The 18479-nt window shown below is 39.5% G+C and overlaps 1 protein-coding gene across 1 annotated transcript; it reads right to left on the bottom strand.

The window, feature by feature from the left end:
• Nucleotides 1–429: 429 nt before the first annotated feature.
• On the bottom strand, nt 430–15416 carry znf532 (zinc finger protein 532). Its single transcript, XM_046067493.1, has 10 exons — nt 15375–15416; nt 13990–14050; nt 8501–10834; nt 7360–7541; nt 6251–6427; nt 5293–5455; nt 4791–5108; nt 3683–3795; nt 2599–2737; nt 430–2469 (listed from the first exon to the last, which is right to left on the bottom strand). The coding sequence occupies exons 3-10, from the start codon at nt 10802–10804 to the stop codon at nt 1972–1974; spliced, it is 3894 nt and encodes a 1297-aa protein (XP_045923449.1). The 5' UTR covers nt 10805–10834; nt 13990–14050; nt 15375–15416; the 3' UTR covers nt 430–1971.
• Nucleotides 15417–18479: the final 3063 nt, after the last annotated feature.

The following is an 18479-nucleotide window of genomic DNA, read 5'->3' as shown; positions in this document are numbered from 1 at the left end:
ATCAAGGACTGGTTCCAGTTGAGAACCGGTTCCAAATTAAACAGCAGTTAAACAGTGGAGCTTTTGCACACCTGAGTCACATGCGGGCCGTTTTCTACTCTGTTTCTACACAGTGTTCAGACTCTAATATAATACAACAGTTGCGTTGATGCTGAAAATCTGTCAAGGCCTTGCCTACTTTTTTCCACACAGAAAATTGATCAAGGAATTAAGGAGAACTGATAATGGCATTGGTATTAATAAAATCTTATCAATTCTCTTCTCAAAATTTCAGTATTTAGACTTCAACCTTCATAGTAATAATGATCCATGACACAAACAGCTCTAAGCAAAAGCATGAGTTTGAACGATCAGGAGAGGATTCCTGACATATTTCCTTAGAGAAGAGCTGATGTCTCGTGTGCAAGTCGACATCAGATCTTGCCCCTGCAGGTTTTATTATTTATTGACATAAAGAACAGCTTTGTACACAACATCAGAAATATCTAAAAACAGCAGCAGCAGCAAAACACATTCAATTCAACAAACAATTCACAGACTGTTTCTCACATGCAGTTTTACAGCGCAAGACAGTTAAAGTCTTAATGTCGGAGTAGAAAAACTACTGTCCAAAGCTGAATGATATATTTTGGAAATGCTTGGAACGAAGAAAGTAATGGAAAACAGTTATTGTTCATTCAATTAAACTAGTTGTCTTTTATAAATCATTCAGTTTCACAGCAAGTTTACATTCGTAGACATTTTTTTTCAGTTATGATGTTTTCCCCAGTGTTATTCCTATCGTGAACATTCATTAAGAACTGAACTGAAGAAACAAGACAGAAAATGATAATGTTTTATGAAATACAGGGTCGTTACAATTTTATTTTTATTGTGCTGCAACAACAGATGAACTATGCTGTAAAGAAGACCACTGTTAAATAAAAGGCAAGTGCTATGTATCATATATTTAAAATATTCAGGTAAATACACTTTTTTGGAGTGTAATCACAAAGAGCTGCCATATATATATTAAGACACGAATGAAAAAATTTCACAATCCTTTACAAAATATATTTTTAAAAGACAATTCTAATTTGGCCCATATATTTGTCTTTAAAAGACTCCTTTTTTCTGATGTTAAATGCTTGAGATAATTATAAAAAATTTGCTTTATAATAATTTTGATTGTGTATGTATTTGATATGTCAGTGATAATAACTCGACATGGTGGTTTGCTGAAACGGCTGAAAACAAGCTTCATCTTTGTCTGATTGTCTGCAATCTTCTGCTATTACATGTAATTTCAGCTCAAAATGAATGCAGAGATTTTGTTTTAGGATCAGTAGTTTCATGATGTAGTGGAAGGAGACCAGAGCCAGGGTTTGTTGAAGAAGCCAAGGCGGGCTCAGAGAGAAATATAAGTTATCCATGAAATAAAAACAAAATAAGAATGTTTTATGCTAATCTTCTATTCATCTTTCAACTTGAAATTGAAGACCTCAGTTAGGGGTAACATATTTTATACTGGGGAAACCTTAGGCTCCCAGTGGTTTTATATACTTTATGTATTTGTTTTCATCTTTCAGACATTCGTTGGACATTAGCAGCATTGAAAATTCATAACACTGCTGACTGTATGAGGATTAATCCCATAACAACAATATATTCATACATTATCTAGTCCTAGTGAGAAGACAACAATGGAGACTGTTTAAAATAAAAAAGCTCTTCTATAAAAAAGATCTAGTCAAGGCCTCTAGAAACATCTATGTGTGTACAAAAAACTATCTTATTCAATTTACTTAACATTTATTACATATCTTTGTGTGTATACTGGATACATATGGTAGTACCCTACATGTACATTATGTATATGCATGACTACAGCCAAGTGAGATACTGTAGGTTGTCTGCAACCATTTAACAAACTGTATATGTTTAAAACAATAGTGTTTGCTTTAGATGGAATGGTTTCAAAGTGTGTTCCTCTCACTTCTCAGCCAGTCTCTTAGATTTTATGAACGCCATCCCATGTGTCCTCATGTGAGCATTCAGGTTTCCCTCCGTTTCAAATGTCTTTCCACACACTTTGCACTTGGTATTTGGTGTCCCGTCATTGTTCTCGTCCGTAACATCTAGCTGGTTCTCTCTCCGACTCTCATCGTCGTCCTTGCCCAGTCCGTTGTTTCGAGCGAGACCATGTGGCTCCTTCAGCCGGTGGACGATAAAGAGGTGTCGGGCCAGCGAGCGATGGGAGGTGTAGCACAGGCCGCATTCCTGACACTGGTAGGACGAGCCATCAGACTTGTGCTGGGGAATGTGTTCATGGAAAGCCGCAATGTCCTCAGTGGTGATGCCACAGACAGCACACTTGTGAACTTTAAGGATGTTTACCTTGAGCCTCTTCAACGGCTGTGAGTCGGGGCCCCTTGTGTTCAAGCCTGGAGACCCCTCATCGTCTTCTGGCTTCCTTTTGGGGCTAAGGGTCTGTAGAGGAGATTAAAATGATCGATTAGGAATGACAGAAGAACCATGACATTGACTTGTAAGGTGAAAAGCTTTACAAGGAGCACTTCCACCTTATAAATGTATGTCCACAAACTTGTGTCGCAGTACCGTTTTCTTGTCAGTTGAAGCCTTCACATTATCAGAGTTGACAGTATTCCCCTCTGGATCTTTGACTCTGTGCATCAGCTGAATGTGCTGATCCAGCAGCACTCTTTTAGTGAACGGCTGACTGAGAGTTGGACAGTGCCTGTCAAAGTACAATAAAATAACAATTATAACCCCTTGCAAGCTAATTTTGTTGTCTGTTATTTGCATAAATACAATTTGCTTTTATTTTTATTACTATTAAAGGCTACTGTGGGTTTTCACTTTGACTGTATGTAAGCAAGGTAAAGCAGGATTCTCATGCCGGTCTTCGCAAACTTGCACTCGCTCCCCCAAACCTTCACAATTATGTAATTGGGGCTGTTCTATGGACCCATGGCATGCCTCTTGAAATTTGATACATCACAGTATGCAGCTGCGTGGACTGCATGTGGCTCCTTAATGTTAATTGGCTTATTGGTCTGTGGTACTCTCGAGCTAATCCCCTTCTCTTCTGCCTCCTTAACACAGTAACACATGTACTTTAAAGCGACAAAGCCCTGTCTGTCTGTCAGGAGCATAAGAGGAAGTAGTGGAACCACAAAATCCACAACGAGGGAGGAGGTTAGGGTGGATGGATGGGTTAGCAAAACACAGGAGACTGAAGTTTGTTTCCCGTTTCCTACAGTGTTGGTTTCCAATCATGACAGCTATTGTTTGCTAACCGTGTGGTTACCACCAGAATAGCAAAGGTCTCCTATCTTTAACCAAGAAGGTTACATTAACCCCAAACATGATATTTCCCTAACTAAGTTATTCTTGTGCCCAAACCTAATAGGGCTGTACTAAATGTCATTTTTTTATATTTAAAGCTTCTATTAAGGTTTTCAGTGAAGCTTTATATTCGGTACAGCCATAAAACCTAACCAAACCTTAATTTATGTGGTGTAAGATCAGAAAATGGTTTTACAAACAGTGTCTTGTCAATAGTGGCGTTAGATCACAAATGTCTTGTATGTGTTGTTCTGTAGGGAACGGACCAACAACATTTTTTGTAGTTCAATTTGGAGGACTTGTTGTCAAAAACACAGTTGGTGTGAGTACTCACGGGCAGGTGTAGACCTTCCGCAGGCCTTTGTGTTTGAGACGGTTGTGTCGGCAAAGACTGTGGGAAGAGCTGAAGGATTTGTCACACTGTCGACATGGGTGTTTCTTCAGTATCTGCAATATAAAGCATAATTCATATTTGCAGCAATGGATCTTTCTACTCAAGTGAGAGTTTTTATTCCACTTTATACTTCTCTCCACTACATTTTATAAGAAATTATTTTACTTTTTACTCCAATTATTTGACAGTTATAGCTAAAATAAAAATGAAATATGATACCTTGTTAAAGATTGAACTATCCAGTATTATATAATTGGAGCTGAAATAATAAGTTGATTAATCAGTTACTTAGTTGATTGACAGAAAATATGTTTAGAAACAGTTTAGATGACCAGTTAACCGTTTTTCATGCAGAAATGTCAAACCTTTAATGGTCCACCTTGTCAAATGTGAAGATTTGCAGCTTTTTCTTGTAGTAATTTTACTTATTTCATTTATTTATTTGTCAAATAGTTGGACAACAAACAATGTCAAGTTTGGGCTCTAGGTGGCGCCTGTGGTGGACATGTGTCATTATTTTCTTCATTTTTACTTACTAAACAATCAATCTATAACAAAAATAATCATTAGTTGGCAGCCTTATATAAAATAGGTAAAATGAGCTCCATTTCAACCAACAAATGCTGCTTACACAATAATTCATCAGTAATAATAATCTAATGACACAATATATACTAACAATCACAGCGGCAATTTTCTGCATTGAGTACTTTTGATATTTTCAGTACATTTTCCTGTTTATACTAATGTAACATTTTAATGCAAGTCTTTTACTTATAATGAAGTATTTTACAGTGTGGTGTTTGTCATTTTAATTAAGTAAAGCATCTAAATCCTCCATCACTGCACGACCACTATACCGGACTCCCTTGTAAAGGAGACTGTGTCTCAATGGGACTTTCCTGTTAAAATAAAAGTTAAATTAAAAAAAACACATAAAGCATTGACTCTAAATTTTCCTAATGTGTGCTCTCTTAGCAACTGAAAGCAGAATCTCCAAAAAATTACTGTGTGACATATTGGAGACTTCCTAATGAGAAGTATTCACCTTGCCATGTTCGCGCCTCATGTGAGCCACGAAGACCTCCCTTGAGCTGAAGAGGGTATTGCAGTCTTCACATGTGTATCCTGAGCTTGCAGGGTTCTTGAAGTCTGCTGAGCAATTACTGTTTGTTTTCTTTAGTGGTGAAGGCTTCTTTTCTCCCTTGTCTTGACCAATGACATTTCCTCCATCTTTATTATTATTAGTATTGTTACTGGGGGTGTTGCTGTTTGTACTGTTGGAGTTAGTTGGCTTGGTGCTGAGGGGGAGGTTGATGCCCAAGTTTGGTGGACCCTCGATGGTCTTCAGTGTTCCATGGATGACCTGGAAATGATTCACAGATTGAATTGAAAGTTAGGATTTATTAAGCACTGCTATGTGAAAATTTCTAGACTAAACTTATTAGTATGACTCATGAGATTAGCCTTGAATATTGAAATAAGTCGGGATACATAAAAAGTGTATATCATTATCAAGCATGCCTTCAATAACTACATATTATGCCCACCTTGATATGGTCCAACATGAGCTGTTTCTGTGCAAAGTGCAAGGAGCAGTCTGGACATTTGAACACTGAAACTTTATGATTAACAATGTGCTGGTCGAAGTGTGTGCAGAGCAGGGACTGCAAAGTGAACACGGTGTCACACATGGAACACTTATATATCACCCTGAAAGACAGAAAAAAAAAATGACGTTAAAACTGGGTTCACTGCAAAATATAAGAGACTTAATTTAAATACAAAGAAATGAAATGTAAAGTGTGTATGAAGAGAATTCCAGCAGTTATTGCAAATGAAACATTAAGTTTCAGTTGTATTGTTTCACCTATTATCTTTATCTCTGTAATTTTAGATACACATAATCAATCATACTGAAACAGACGGTTCAGTACTTTGAATATTGTTTAACATCAGATGTTTATTTAGCTTTAAGCTTGGGGAACAGCCAGGGCCAAACCTACCCAATGGTACAAGAACACCTGCTCCTCAGCACCTGTAGTAGTGCTGATGATGGACAGTGTGTAAGTCAGTGAAAGGTTCTCATGTGGAAAAAAACAAACCCAAGTTAAGCCACCATGTCTAAAACCCACAAATCCTGCTACTGATGAAGCAGCAAGGATAATCTTTCTTAGAAAAATGAATTGGACATAGGTATTAGGTTATATGTGTGTCTGTGTGGAAGGAAGAGCGTTTAAATGTGTGTTGATGTGTGTGTGGGGTCGACAATTCTTTGAGGGAAAGGCTTGCTTATTATTATGTGCATGTCATTTTTATTGTAAATATTTAAATTTAAATTATCATTGAATCAAATTTTGTGTATTTCATATACACTTGCAACAACATTAGCAATATACTTTGCTGTCTTTAACAGATTATAAAACTAAAATAATTTTGGATTAATTAGCATTTTAACTAACTTGTCCACAGTGTTTTTGATTGTAGATGCAGCATGTTAAGACTTACTTGGGCTCTCCTGTCTTCATTCCTGGATGCTGTGTGTTGGCATGGGAGTGCGTTCCAGGCGCAGACTTGAAGGCCATGGGGCAGAGAGGACATTTGTAGAAGACCTCACAGTGAGTACTCTGGATGTGGGATTTTACAGTTGCAACATCAGCGAAGATCACACTACAGTGGATACAGCTGGAGGGAGGAATAGGAAAGGAGTTTGAAAAAGTCTGATTTAAATAAGATTTTAACTGTAAAAGTCAGTTTAACTTCCTTTGGATGGAAGCGCTTTAGTGTTTCTAATTTAAGATTGTCTGTTTTAATTTACTTGAGAGTCTTGCATGCTGGTCAGAACAGGACTGATGGGATCAAAACTATGAGAGACTTTTCTTGGGAAATACTCAGATTCGCTTTATTGTCGAGGGTCAGATAAATAAGACTGAGACCACTTCCTTGACTGTCCATTAAATATCAAGTTACAGAGATGGTTAGCTTAGCTTAGCTTAGCACAAAGACTAGGAACAAGGGGAAACAGCTAGCCTGGTTCTACCAACACCTGTGAAGCTCACTAATTAGGACGTACTATCTTGTTTGTATTTGGATGATTTTTACCTTTGAACAGAGCCAGGCAAGCTTAATAAGCTAAGCAAACAGTCTGCAGACTCTGCAGACAACACTGCAGATTTTAACTCTGAAACAAGATGTTAATTTCATAACATTTTTATAGACCAGACTCATAATTAAACCATAATTGGTAAGATACTGAGTTTTTAGTTTTAATGGCTTGTATCTTGGGTAACTCATACTATGACTGTACATTTTCTCCCATAACTTTCATCACTTCCTTGTCAAGCTAGGGCAAACATAATGTAATAACTGTAATTATAAATGTGATTAGAAGTAACAATTTGAATAAAGAGGAAGAGACCTTTAAGTCTGAGAATAGCCACTTACAATGAACGAACACTGCTCCAAATCAAAAAATCAGGGTATTAACAGAGAAAAAAGTTTGGAAATTAAAGTTGAACATTGGGAACCATATCTCAGAACATTGGGAACCATATCTCAGGTCAAGGGAAGACTAACATGCAAATAATAATGTAATGATTTAGTTGAAGTAGACTGACCGGTAGCCGACTCTACGGGTGTAATGCAGGCAGTTCTTGGTGACATGTGACTGGAAGTGGACAGAACGGCAGCTGGCACCACACTCGGGGCAGATGTAAGGAGACTTGTGTTGGTGGATACGCTGGTGTGACAGAAAGCTGCACTGATTTGGGAGATGCATTTGGCAGATGGTGCATGTTTTCTAGAGACACAGAAAGGAGGAGATAAAGAAAACCATTAATTGTTTTTATCATAGCACTTGCAATTATTGCACCCAGAATATGAGGGGTTATTATTGCATGAACAATACTGTTATCCACTCTCCAATATACAGTGAAGAGTCGGATCAGCCAAATTACAAAAAAAACAACAGCTATCGTCACATCTAGAGATGTCTACTCACGTGGATAATTTTGGATATGTGCGCCTTAGAACTGAGAAATTACATTAACAAAAACTCAACAGTGACATGTCTTTTCAGAAAGAAAGTCCTGGTTACATAAACAGTTTTCTTTGGAACGGCCCTGGATATTTCAAAAGTTAAAATTTTGGCACTTAAAATAAGCAATAATGGACCTTTACACTGTACAAAGGGGTGGCATTAGCTCAGTCCATGACTTGGCTTGGGAACTGAGGGTCGCTGGTCACAGAGGTGTTTTCTCCCATTCAGTTTTCTTTAACTAAATCCTCAATGTTACTGAAAATAGAAAACAAATAATAATCTAACTGTCCATTTTCTTGACAACATAATCTTTAGCTTCCCCCCCACCGTTAATGGAGCTATGCTTGTTGATTGGATGTTTCTTGCTGAAATACACCTTGGGAGTAAATACCCACCTCCAAGTTTTTATCTTCACAATCTTGTACTTTGAACTTTTTATCAAAGAACCATACCAAACCAACATTTGCTACTGCAGTTGTTAATCTTTTATAGTGATGATTCAACCTATTGAGTTCCATGCCAATGTAAGCTGCAGAAGTGCTTGAACTATGAGTCACATAACATTGTCATGGAGACAAATAGGACATTTATTTCTGGAACCAGTGGTTTTCAAAATAACTCCTCCCAACTTTAAAGCCCATGATACTGTGTTAATCAATATACTTCACCTTCAGAAATTAAATTGAACTATTTTATGTGTCAGTTCACACATTACATACCTGCCCACTGGACTCCTGTGGCTGTTGATAATGCATAGCTAGTGAGCTATCATCCTGAAATATTTCGTTACACTCCAAGCACTTGAGGCTGTGCCTGCAAAGCTTTGATGCATCATCCTCCAAGGGCATGGCTGCCCCAAGAGGAGCACTGCTTGGAGCTGAAATCACTGCAGTTTGGGACCCAACACCAGTAGCTCTTGCTGGGATTTGACTAGTGGGTGCTTGCGCTTGGGATGTGGAGCTGGTGCTAGTGATATTGAGTGGGCCTGAAGAGGGCGATGTGGTTATCATCTGATCTGCAGGGATGGGTTTTAGGATTAGATGTGAGCACTGCATAACAACCCCTTTGTCTTTGTGGCCCCTGGCATGAGACAAGAGGCTGCATTTGTTGTAGAACACAAGACTTTTGGCACAGTGGTTGCAGGTGACCTCGATCCGCACGCTGCGACGTTCGTAGTGCTGTGCCAGACTCTTCTCAAGAGCAAATGAATCTCCACACTCCAGGCACTTGTAGCCACGTGAGGGTATAGAGATACAAGCTGAAGTTGGTGGAGAGAGGTTTGGGACATACACAGGGACAGGATTTATGCTACTCAGGACTTTATTGAAGGCGTCCACTACAGAGCTTTGAGTGCTAGTGAACACTTGAACCCTAGAGACTTTCTTTGAGGCCCGGCCAGCGAGAATTGTTTTCTGTTTGATTTGTGATTGTTGATGCTGTGGTTGTTTGGAAGAGGAGAGGGCCTGTTGGAGATCACAGACAGCAGAGGATACAGTCTGAGGAAGAAGATTGAGGTTACTAAGATGGACTGTCTTTGGCACAATTTTGGCATTAGCCAGACTGGAGGCAGGTACCATGACAGTCTGTTGCTGGATGGCATTAGCAGCTTTCAAGATGGCACTGCTGGCACTTTGCACTGATGCAGCAGGGATTACTGTTGCTTTAACGGTGGTGTTGTTAGCTAGCTTCAGGTTGATGACTTGGGATCCACTTGTCTTGACTGCTGAGACAGGCAGGAAAGCAGTTGCCACAGGTTTAATAGTCATTTGCTTGGTTATTTCAATTGAAGGCCCTCCAGTGGTGGCCACTACTGTGGTTGACTGAGAGGATCTTGTTGGAGATGAAAAAGCTGCACTTGGGGTTGACATGACAGGTGGGCTATTCTCTCCTTTTCTCAGACCCTCAGCATCAAACTGTGGTAGAACTCGGGTGACAGTACGCTTGATCTGGCCGGATGAGGTCTTGATTGTTTTGATCCTGACTTTTGGGATGACCGCGGTGGTGTCTGTGCTTGAGGATGGGGAACCTTTGCTGCTAACCTCGCTGGTGACACTAGAGGGGCTGTCTGGTTGTCTTGTTAGCAGTCTCTTTGCAAATTCTAGGGCTGAATCCTGCTCTTGCAGCTTCTCTGGAGCTCTGGGATTTTCATTGGCCTGGATGGATTCTTTCTGTGTTGTAGGAGAATCCAAGTCTGTAGGACTAACTTTTTTGGCACTGAGGGCTGCTATGGCTGCTATACAAGATGAAAGCTTTGCAGAGGACTTGGCTTTGACTTGAGACATACTGGACACATTAACAAGCCCTGATGGCTCTCCAGTCTCCTTGTACTCCTGACCTTCAGACTTGAGGGCAGTTTGCTTTAGTTCGTTCTTAGGCAAACTTGATTCAGGGGGGTCGTTAGACTTGTTCTTGTTTTGGTCTTGTTTTAGGTCTCTGTTTGCTCTGGGCTTAGAAACATTGTCCACTGATACAGGAGATTTGGGATTCTGGCCATCTCTCTTAGTAGTGGACATAAAGAATGATTGACCTCTCTGTTTGTCCATGGGGCTATCTACCTCAATTTTATCATCATCATCGAACTCTTCAGCACTGGAGATGGGGCTAAACTGATTAAAGGTAGATGATTGGTTGTTAACTGACAGTCCTTCCTCTCTGGGAGCTTTCCATCCATTCTTGGTGTAATGAGTACCTGGTGATATTGCATGCAAGAGTCCATTATAAAGTCCATTGCCAGAAAGGGGTAGGGAGGGGCATTGTTCATTCTTCTCTGACATTGTTCTGCCAAGCTCACTACTGTCTGTTTTTTGGGTGTTCTTAACAATGACACTAACGCCAATGTCATGTCCTGTTGAGGGGTTGTGGGGATCATCTTCATTTGTATTCACCGCACCACTGGGTTGCTTTAGCTGTCCGTCATGATCATCATGGTGGCCAGATTCAATAGCCGCTTTAGGATCCACCATGTCAGGGATGTCAAAGGCTGCCAGCAGGTCATCGAAGTCTGGCGTCTTCATATCTCCCATGGTACTGCTCCGTTTCTGATGAGGAGATCACTTGGGGAACACAGATTAAATGGAGGAATAATGAGTAATGTAAGACATGTTTTCTACAGAATTTAACAATTTTTAATGATGTGTTCTTCAACCTGCTATAAGAGATCACATTTAGCAATGAAACTGTTCATAGTCTGTGTAGTAGTTACACTTGTATTGGATTAATTTAGAATCAGAATATTGTAGTGATGAAAAACAGAATTCAATATAATCACGTTCTTATTATTGCTGCTTTTACATACTGTCTTGTATGAGATGGTAAGAGAGCAAACAAAAATTGTTTACTTATTTCTCAGTGTTTCAAAATTCAGCATAGCAGATCAGAGATCAACACAGTGTACTGACACTGCTGTTGCCTTGTGATCTGGTGTTAAATTGTCCTAGTCATGGCAATCTGTTTTAGATTATGAGATGTCTTGTGTGTATGATATTTGTTTTTTTTACTGACTGACATGGTAAGTCCATCTTTAGTCCCAAATGACATTTTTTCTCTTGGGGATGGATAATAACTAGGCAATTCATACTGAAAGCAGAATTTACTTAGGTTCAAAAGTGATAAATTGTTGAGGGCAATTCCATGTAATTCTCTCAAAATTTGGAAGCACACCTTTTCATACTGAATTTACCTACAGGGTCGACAATAAAGACTAATGTTTCTGTAATATAACTGTGTTCATAAGTATTTCAGCTTTTGAGTTTTGATGAAGTTGTAGGGTGACTGGCAACAATGTAAAAATCTGTATTCCTACATTTTGTATGACAAAAGTATAAATAATCCTGTCTTAGCCAGAAAAGAAAATTAACATGCAAAGTTCTTCAAAGGTACAAATGTAATTGAATTTCTGGGATGATATGATGAAGTAGGCTGGATGTATGTTCCAGTCAGCATAAATTATTAATAGTGCCCTTTACATTTAAACACGTTTCTTAAAGTTGAGTTAATCACACACTGATTGCATGAGGCTATTTAGAAGTCCTGTTTATCGCTGTACTGTTGGATTTTAAATAAAAGAAGTCTTAAGCCCAATACAACACAATATACAGGTATGTACCTATATACTTATCAATATTGCCAAGCATGACCACAGAGCATTAGATCTAGGCTATATGTCTGATTGATTTATGTTATATTACGGACAAGAGTTAGATTATAGTCCAGATAAATGAAAAAGATCCAAATGTCCTGCGTGATTTATGTGATTAAACATAAAATATCTGACACGCCCCTACTGACGATTGTACACATTTATGGCTCAACATGCAAAGAGAAAAGAAAGGAAGGTAATTATAGTAATGATAAACAATAATGTGATGAAAAAAATCTGCATTCATTTTATACTTGCAAAATGTCACAAAGTAAATAACATATAGGCATTATATTAAAGACTTGAGTTCATGAAAGTGGTCTCTCATTTATTGTGAGTGGGGAGGTTTCTGGCTATACACTAGTTACACTATGTTTCTGTATTACAAATGTATATATGCTTGAAAGAGTGACCAGCTTTGGCTGTTGCTTATTATATTTTTAAATAAGATGAGGTGGTAAGCATACGACATGTTAATTTTCAGTCCTGTTTCTGTGTTAAGTCCCTTTCAACAATACTGGAAAACTATTTCTTTTAGAAATGTGGGAAAATGAAAGATCAACTTACTTGACATAATTTTAAGAGATATTTGCACATTGTCATATTTAATGGTAATTAATTGCAATATGTACATATGTACCTATATTTTGTGAATTACAGTATGTTTTTTTTGGTGGATTTGGGTCTAAGCACATAAATATTTCTTTTGTTTTTCAATTTCATGTTCCACCACATGGTGTGCCAGTGTCTACAAGCAGTACACCCTGTGTGAACTACCATGTTAACCCTCACTGCTTTCTAGTGCTTGATGTTTTATCAATGCATTAGCAGACTGAGCTTAGAGCTCCCTCCTTTTACATCTTCAGATCAAACTATGCAAGTTTAGTTGACCTACATACATACAAGAATGTACAATTAGTCCTAGTTATGCCTTATTCATCCTTATATTAGCTAACTTTATTGGGAACCCACATGCTGGTTCCCATGGGTGGTAGATGTGACATTTTGATGACATTAAATAGGAGAAAAACAGTATACAAATGTGATAATTAAATGTATTTTACAATTTTTATAAGTTGCTGCTGGAAGACAAGGACCTGCATCATGTCCTGACTACACCAATAAGTTTCTCTGTTAAGTATATTTAAGTTATGTATATTTTCTGATTCAGGAGATGAATGGATCAGGTCCAAATAATTAGTACAATACAAAAGATGAGTTGTAATTTTAGTACTTTTTTTGAGTACTAAAATTACAACTCATCACAATGAGTTTTACATTCAGCAGACTGGCACTCGTCAGCTGGAGGGTGAATAAAACATGTAAACAAAAGACAACCAATATTCAAGATGTTTTTGTTTGTGAATTCTATAAGCAAAATGTTTTAGTAGTACAGTATTATTAAACATCAGAAATACTTTGCTTTCAGTGGGTTATAACTCTTGAAAAAAACAATCTTTATTTTTTTAATCGTGAACACTGCAAATAAAACATGATGGGACTGATATGCACTGTGTCTGATTGTATTAAGGGTGTTGGGGACAAAAGGCACAGCCATGGAGCTGCTCTGCTTGTACAGTACATGCAGTTAAACCAGTACTGCTCTTTGATCGAAATGCATGGCAAACGCATCTGCACACACAGAGACCCATATCTTGTCCTGTCTTTAGTTTCAAAAAGCAAAAATTCTCAATCCAGATGTTGGGATGATTGTTACAATGAAGTAAACATAAAATGACAGAGAGAGACATGGTATGGAGAGAGAGGGCAGGCGAGAAATGCAAGGAGGGGAAAAATGGCTGCTGAGCTGTGTGAAGCTGCAGCAGAGAGAGAAAGGCCTGGTGGAAAGACAGCTAGTCACAGCCTTAGCAGCCTGACGTAGAAAGTAAATGAATGTTAAATACAGACAAAGATGAAAAATACACAACACACAACCAATCTCAGCAACAGCAGTTTAATAACATGCATCATTACCAGCTGAAATCCACACACTGTGTAAAAGACTGCTACAATCTCAGTAAAGTGAACGTAAAATAACAATGGTGGAAACATGCAAGAGCCACTCCTCACCCTCTTGCCTCCGTCCCCCTCCAGCCACTAGCCAAACCTTCCTTCCTTCCTTCCTTCCATCCTGTAACAAACACAGTCACAACACCACTAACCCACAAAGAAGACATCCAACCCACCCTGCCTGGGGGGGAAAGTTCTGTTTCTTCCTAACCAGGCAAAGGCCCAGAATACAGGGTCAGGTTACATCCAGGGATCTGGTGAGTGGTGGTGGTCCTGGTAAGGATCCTCCTTAGTCATTCTGTGCACCACTAGCAGCACACAGACATACAAACAGAGAGATCATGCTTCTGTGTGTGTGTGTGTGTGTGTGTGTGTGTGTTTGTTTGTGTGTGTGTGTGTGTGTGTGTGAGGCAGGCTCCCAGCCAGCCACGTCCCTCTGCCTTCGTCCCTTCCCGAATCTCCCTGCCCCCCTCATTATGAGCCGTGCTGTGTAGCACACCGACTTCTAGCAGCAGCAGCAGCAGGAGCAGCAGCAGCAGCAGGAGCAGGGTCTGTGCCTGTGCCATCGTAGCCAGTGGCTGAGTAGTGAAGGGCTGCCATGGAGCAGCCTGGGCTATCACTATCCCTCAGTGGAACACAGAGACGGTATTGTTCCTGTCAGCCCTCGCGGCTGCCTCAAACCGGTTTCAGCTGGTTCCGGTCACCCAACATAAAGCCCTGTGCTGCAGTATGGCCTCAGAAACACACAGGCAGAAGCAGTATGCTCACCTCCCAGGAAACACTGCAACATTTTCCTCCATACTACATGTATATTGCCAGATAGTTTTGGTGAAATAAGAACACACATTATTTTATAGACAGGTGGTAAGATGATTAAAGAAGAGTCACTACTCTGGTTGGTCTCAGTGCCATAAAATTAGGCCAAATAACAAACAACAAAAATTCACAAAAAGATGATGTTTGGGTGAGCACAGTTACCTGGACACATAATAAAACAGGACAATAGTAAAGAAAATGGGATAAATAATACAAACAATATAAACACAAATAGGTTACATGAAGTAAAATTTAACACATAAAGTAAAATGATGACTGATGACAGCAACTGATATTCAACATAACACATAAAGAAGAAGCAAATTTAGGTAACCATGATGGTAGAAGCAGCTCAGTCCGGTGCCTTGGCCTGTTTCTCAACCAGATCCCCCAGTGCTTTCACCCCCAGACACACTGGTAGTCTCTGAAAACTGAAAACTTCCAAGCAGCATTACACCCAGCACTGTGATATAAAGACAATCTGACATGGGCAACACAGGCCATTCATGCACCTCCCTCCACAGATTTCCATCAAACATATGCCACCCATGCCCACATATGCCACCACAGACACAAACATAAACATAAACATGCATGCTCATGCACATATAGAGGTAAATGTGGCATACCCTTTTTTCCCACTCTGAGAGAGGAAAAATCAGTCTTCCTGTCGAGGCCTCAGCACCAGCCTTTACTCAGCCCCAACCATTCCAGCTCCATCCTCCTCCTCCCCTCCCCCTCTTCCCACTCTCCTTCACTGGGTCAGTCCTAGATTTTAGTCCCTGTCCAGGCCTCGTTTTCTCCGGAAGCCCCCGCCACCACCACCACCACCATTACAGCCGTGCATGAAGGGACGGATGGAGGAAGGGGGCAGTGTTCAGCAGGCGAATCAGGCCTTTTGTCTATGTCTGTGCAGGGGGGTGAGGGGACTCTTCACTCTGGCTCTGGAGCAGAAGCAGCAGCAGCTGGTGCAGAGAGAGGAGAGAGAGAGGGAGAGTGAGAGAGAGGGAGACGGAGGCAGAGGGAGGCAAGGGAGATAGAGAGGAAAAAAAGGAAATGAGCAGGAGAAGAGTATGAAATGGGGTTGAATATATACACTTAGCTCATATTTTAGGCCTGTGCCATCGAGTGGGAAATGTTGGTTCAGGATTGTGTGAATAAACTAGTTTCAATCCTGCGCATTAAAAAAAAATCCTGCACAATTTTCTTCAGGGATCAATATAATAATATTATATATTAATAAAATAATGTACAAATAGCCATGGCCTTTGTTTAGGCCAAACTGGCCACTTGCATGCTGTGTATGCCAAGGTCAACAAGTCTTGTGTCTGCTTTTCCGTTGTTTAAGATGGAAGTTTTGTAAATTTTGATGTAAGTCCAGCTGCCTGTTTTACACACAAGTGCACAAGACAAATACCCACATGCATGCATATAAAGCACAAAGTAAAAGTATATGGCTACGTTTCAGTCTAAGATTGTATGACATAACACACACAGTAATGGTATCAGTTTCTCCTGCACGTGAAGAATTGTAAGCCATACTGTGACAGCCCCTCTGCAGGGTTCGTACTGCTGTTGGTGTGCTTTCTGTCTCCAGGGCTGCAGACCTGATTGACAGGTTAATCAGCGGCATGGGACACACCTGGGCCCAGTGTGCCCCATGCATATAAGCCAGAGCAGCACTCAGTCTTGGGTTGGACCTCCTCATCTCATGGTGTCCTTTGTTTGTTTGGTTTCTTGTCTTTGTTTTTACAGCACAACATCCATGCAGCATATTTTCACTCGTCCACTCCCTACGCTACTGACTTTCCAGATTCCTCCCACTCATTGGTTTTGATTATTTTCTTATTAATAAATCACTTTGTTATTTGGTTTACCCGTGTGTCTCCCGTTTTTGTCCAGTCCATGAGCCGGGCTGTGACAATACCAAAGCTACTTCACAAATACAAACCTTAGGAGGATTATCCTGATTCGATAATTTGTGTACAGCAATGTACAGACATTGAAATAAGCTAACAACAAAGCAATCACAAAGTAACAAGATGGCATCACATTACAGTGCATGTGATAAACAACATAAGATCAATTGAAGTATTTCATAACCTACCTGGGAGACTGCAGACAGAGAGAGAGACTTTCAGCTGCTTAAGGTTGTCTCTCTTTGGCCTGCTACCGGTCCTTGATACATCTGGCAGACCTTTCAAATGCAGCCAGATGAGTGCTGCAGCATACTAATTAGCCTTCATTATGAGGGACCTTGCCAGATTTACTGATTAGACAACACAAATGCATTTTACACACTGTAAGGCAGTTGGATTGGTGCATATATATTATAAAAGGCCCTCATGGCGCCTCCTGCCTCTCTACAGTGTGACTGATTTCAGTGCAGTAGAGGAGGCTGAGGTTGCCGGGCTCCCCACCCCGAACAGAGACACAGTCACATGACATCATGTTGTTTCCAGTCATGTCAGCTACAGGACGCAAAGAGGAGCTGGTGTAAGCATGTCATTTCCCTCAAATTCCAGTTTCCTGCACAAGATAAAACTTTTAAGGGAAAAAGCATGGAACCTTTGGTTTGAATATTTCACACATAGCTTTTGATGAAGAATTGGAACAAGCTGCTACAGAATATAAATGTGATACTGTCACACAATGTGGAATAAGATGCTTTTAAAAACCTTAAAGGGGAAATATAAGTGGGAAAGCTGGATTTTAAGGAGTTATGGGGTTATAGTTAAACATTCTGTGTCAAATCAACCCATTGGCAAACAATAGAAGTAATCATTTACATGCTCTCTCCTCTGTGTCGCAATATGTAAGTAAAACAATATGTTTCTTTAAATCACAGCTCTACGTTTGAGGTCCCTGATTGGACAGCTGCCAGGTGATTTAGTCAAAACTGTGACGAAGAGCAAAGACTTCATAATGACAATCTGTCCTTTTTAACTGACACTTTCCCACTGAAAGGCCTTCCTTAAATGGCTTTTACTTTTCATAAATACAATATTATTACAGTCATGCCACCACCATCAGAACACTTAATGTATCATGACATTTGAAAAGAATAGAAAATAGAAAGGACATTATTTTAACAGCTCAAAAATAGAGAGCTTTTCAGCATGAGATCACTTATAGTTCACTTAGACATCCATTACATATATCAAATTAGTCTGAAGAAACATTTCACATTATAAAATTATTGTATTACGTATTAATATTGTTTTATAAGATAAGATGATAATAAAACATAAAATACTGTAAAGATTTGTAGATGTATATAGATAGATAGATAGATAGATAGATAGAGTATACACACACAACACTGACTGAGTTCTCCCTAAATTCACCGCACAGTGCCATCTGCTGTTTCCACTCTACAGTTGGAGTTATTGTACCATCTTACTTTTAATGGATTATACATAGCAGGCGATACCAATGTATGGAGAACAATAGTTTTTAAAAAATGAATATTAAATTGGAAAAGCTCACTATTCAAACACTATAATTACCGTTTAATTGTGTGGCATGAAATTATTTCACTGATCAAGGGCTGGCTGGCAATCAGACACGAGTGGCATGAGTTCACTAAGAGGGTGAATGATTAAAAACTCCTTGGCCTCTCAGTATGCGGTAACCTGGATTTGACATGTTTGAAGTCTTACTCATTGTTAAGTAAAGGGTGCAAGGTGGAAATTCACTTCCCCATTATCGTCATACCAGGGTCTCATGTTTTA

This window comes from Micropterus dolomieu, linkage group LG13, assembly GCF_021292245.1.
Source record: "Micropterus dolomieu isolate WLL.071019.BEF.003 ecotype Adirondacks linkage group LG13, ASM2129224v1, whole genome shotgun sequence".
NCBI classification, from domain to species: domain Eukaryota; kingdom Metazoa; phylum Chordata; class Actinopteri; order Centrarchiformes; family Centrarchidae; genus Micropterus; species Micropterus dolomieu.
Note: the sequence above shows the minus strand (reverse complement) of the source record. Positions and strands in the feature narration are given on the sequence as shown.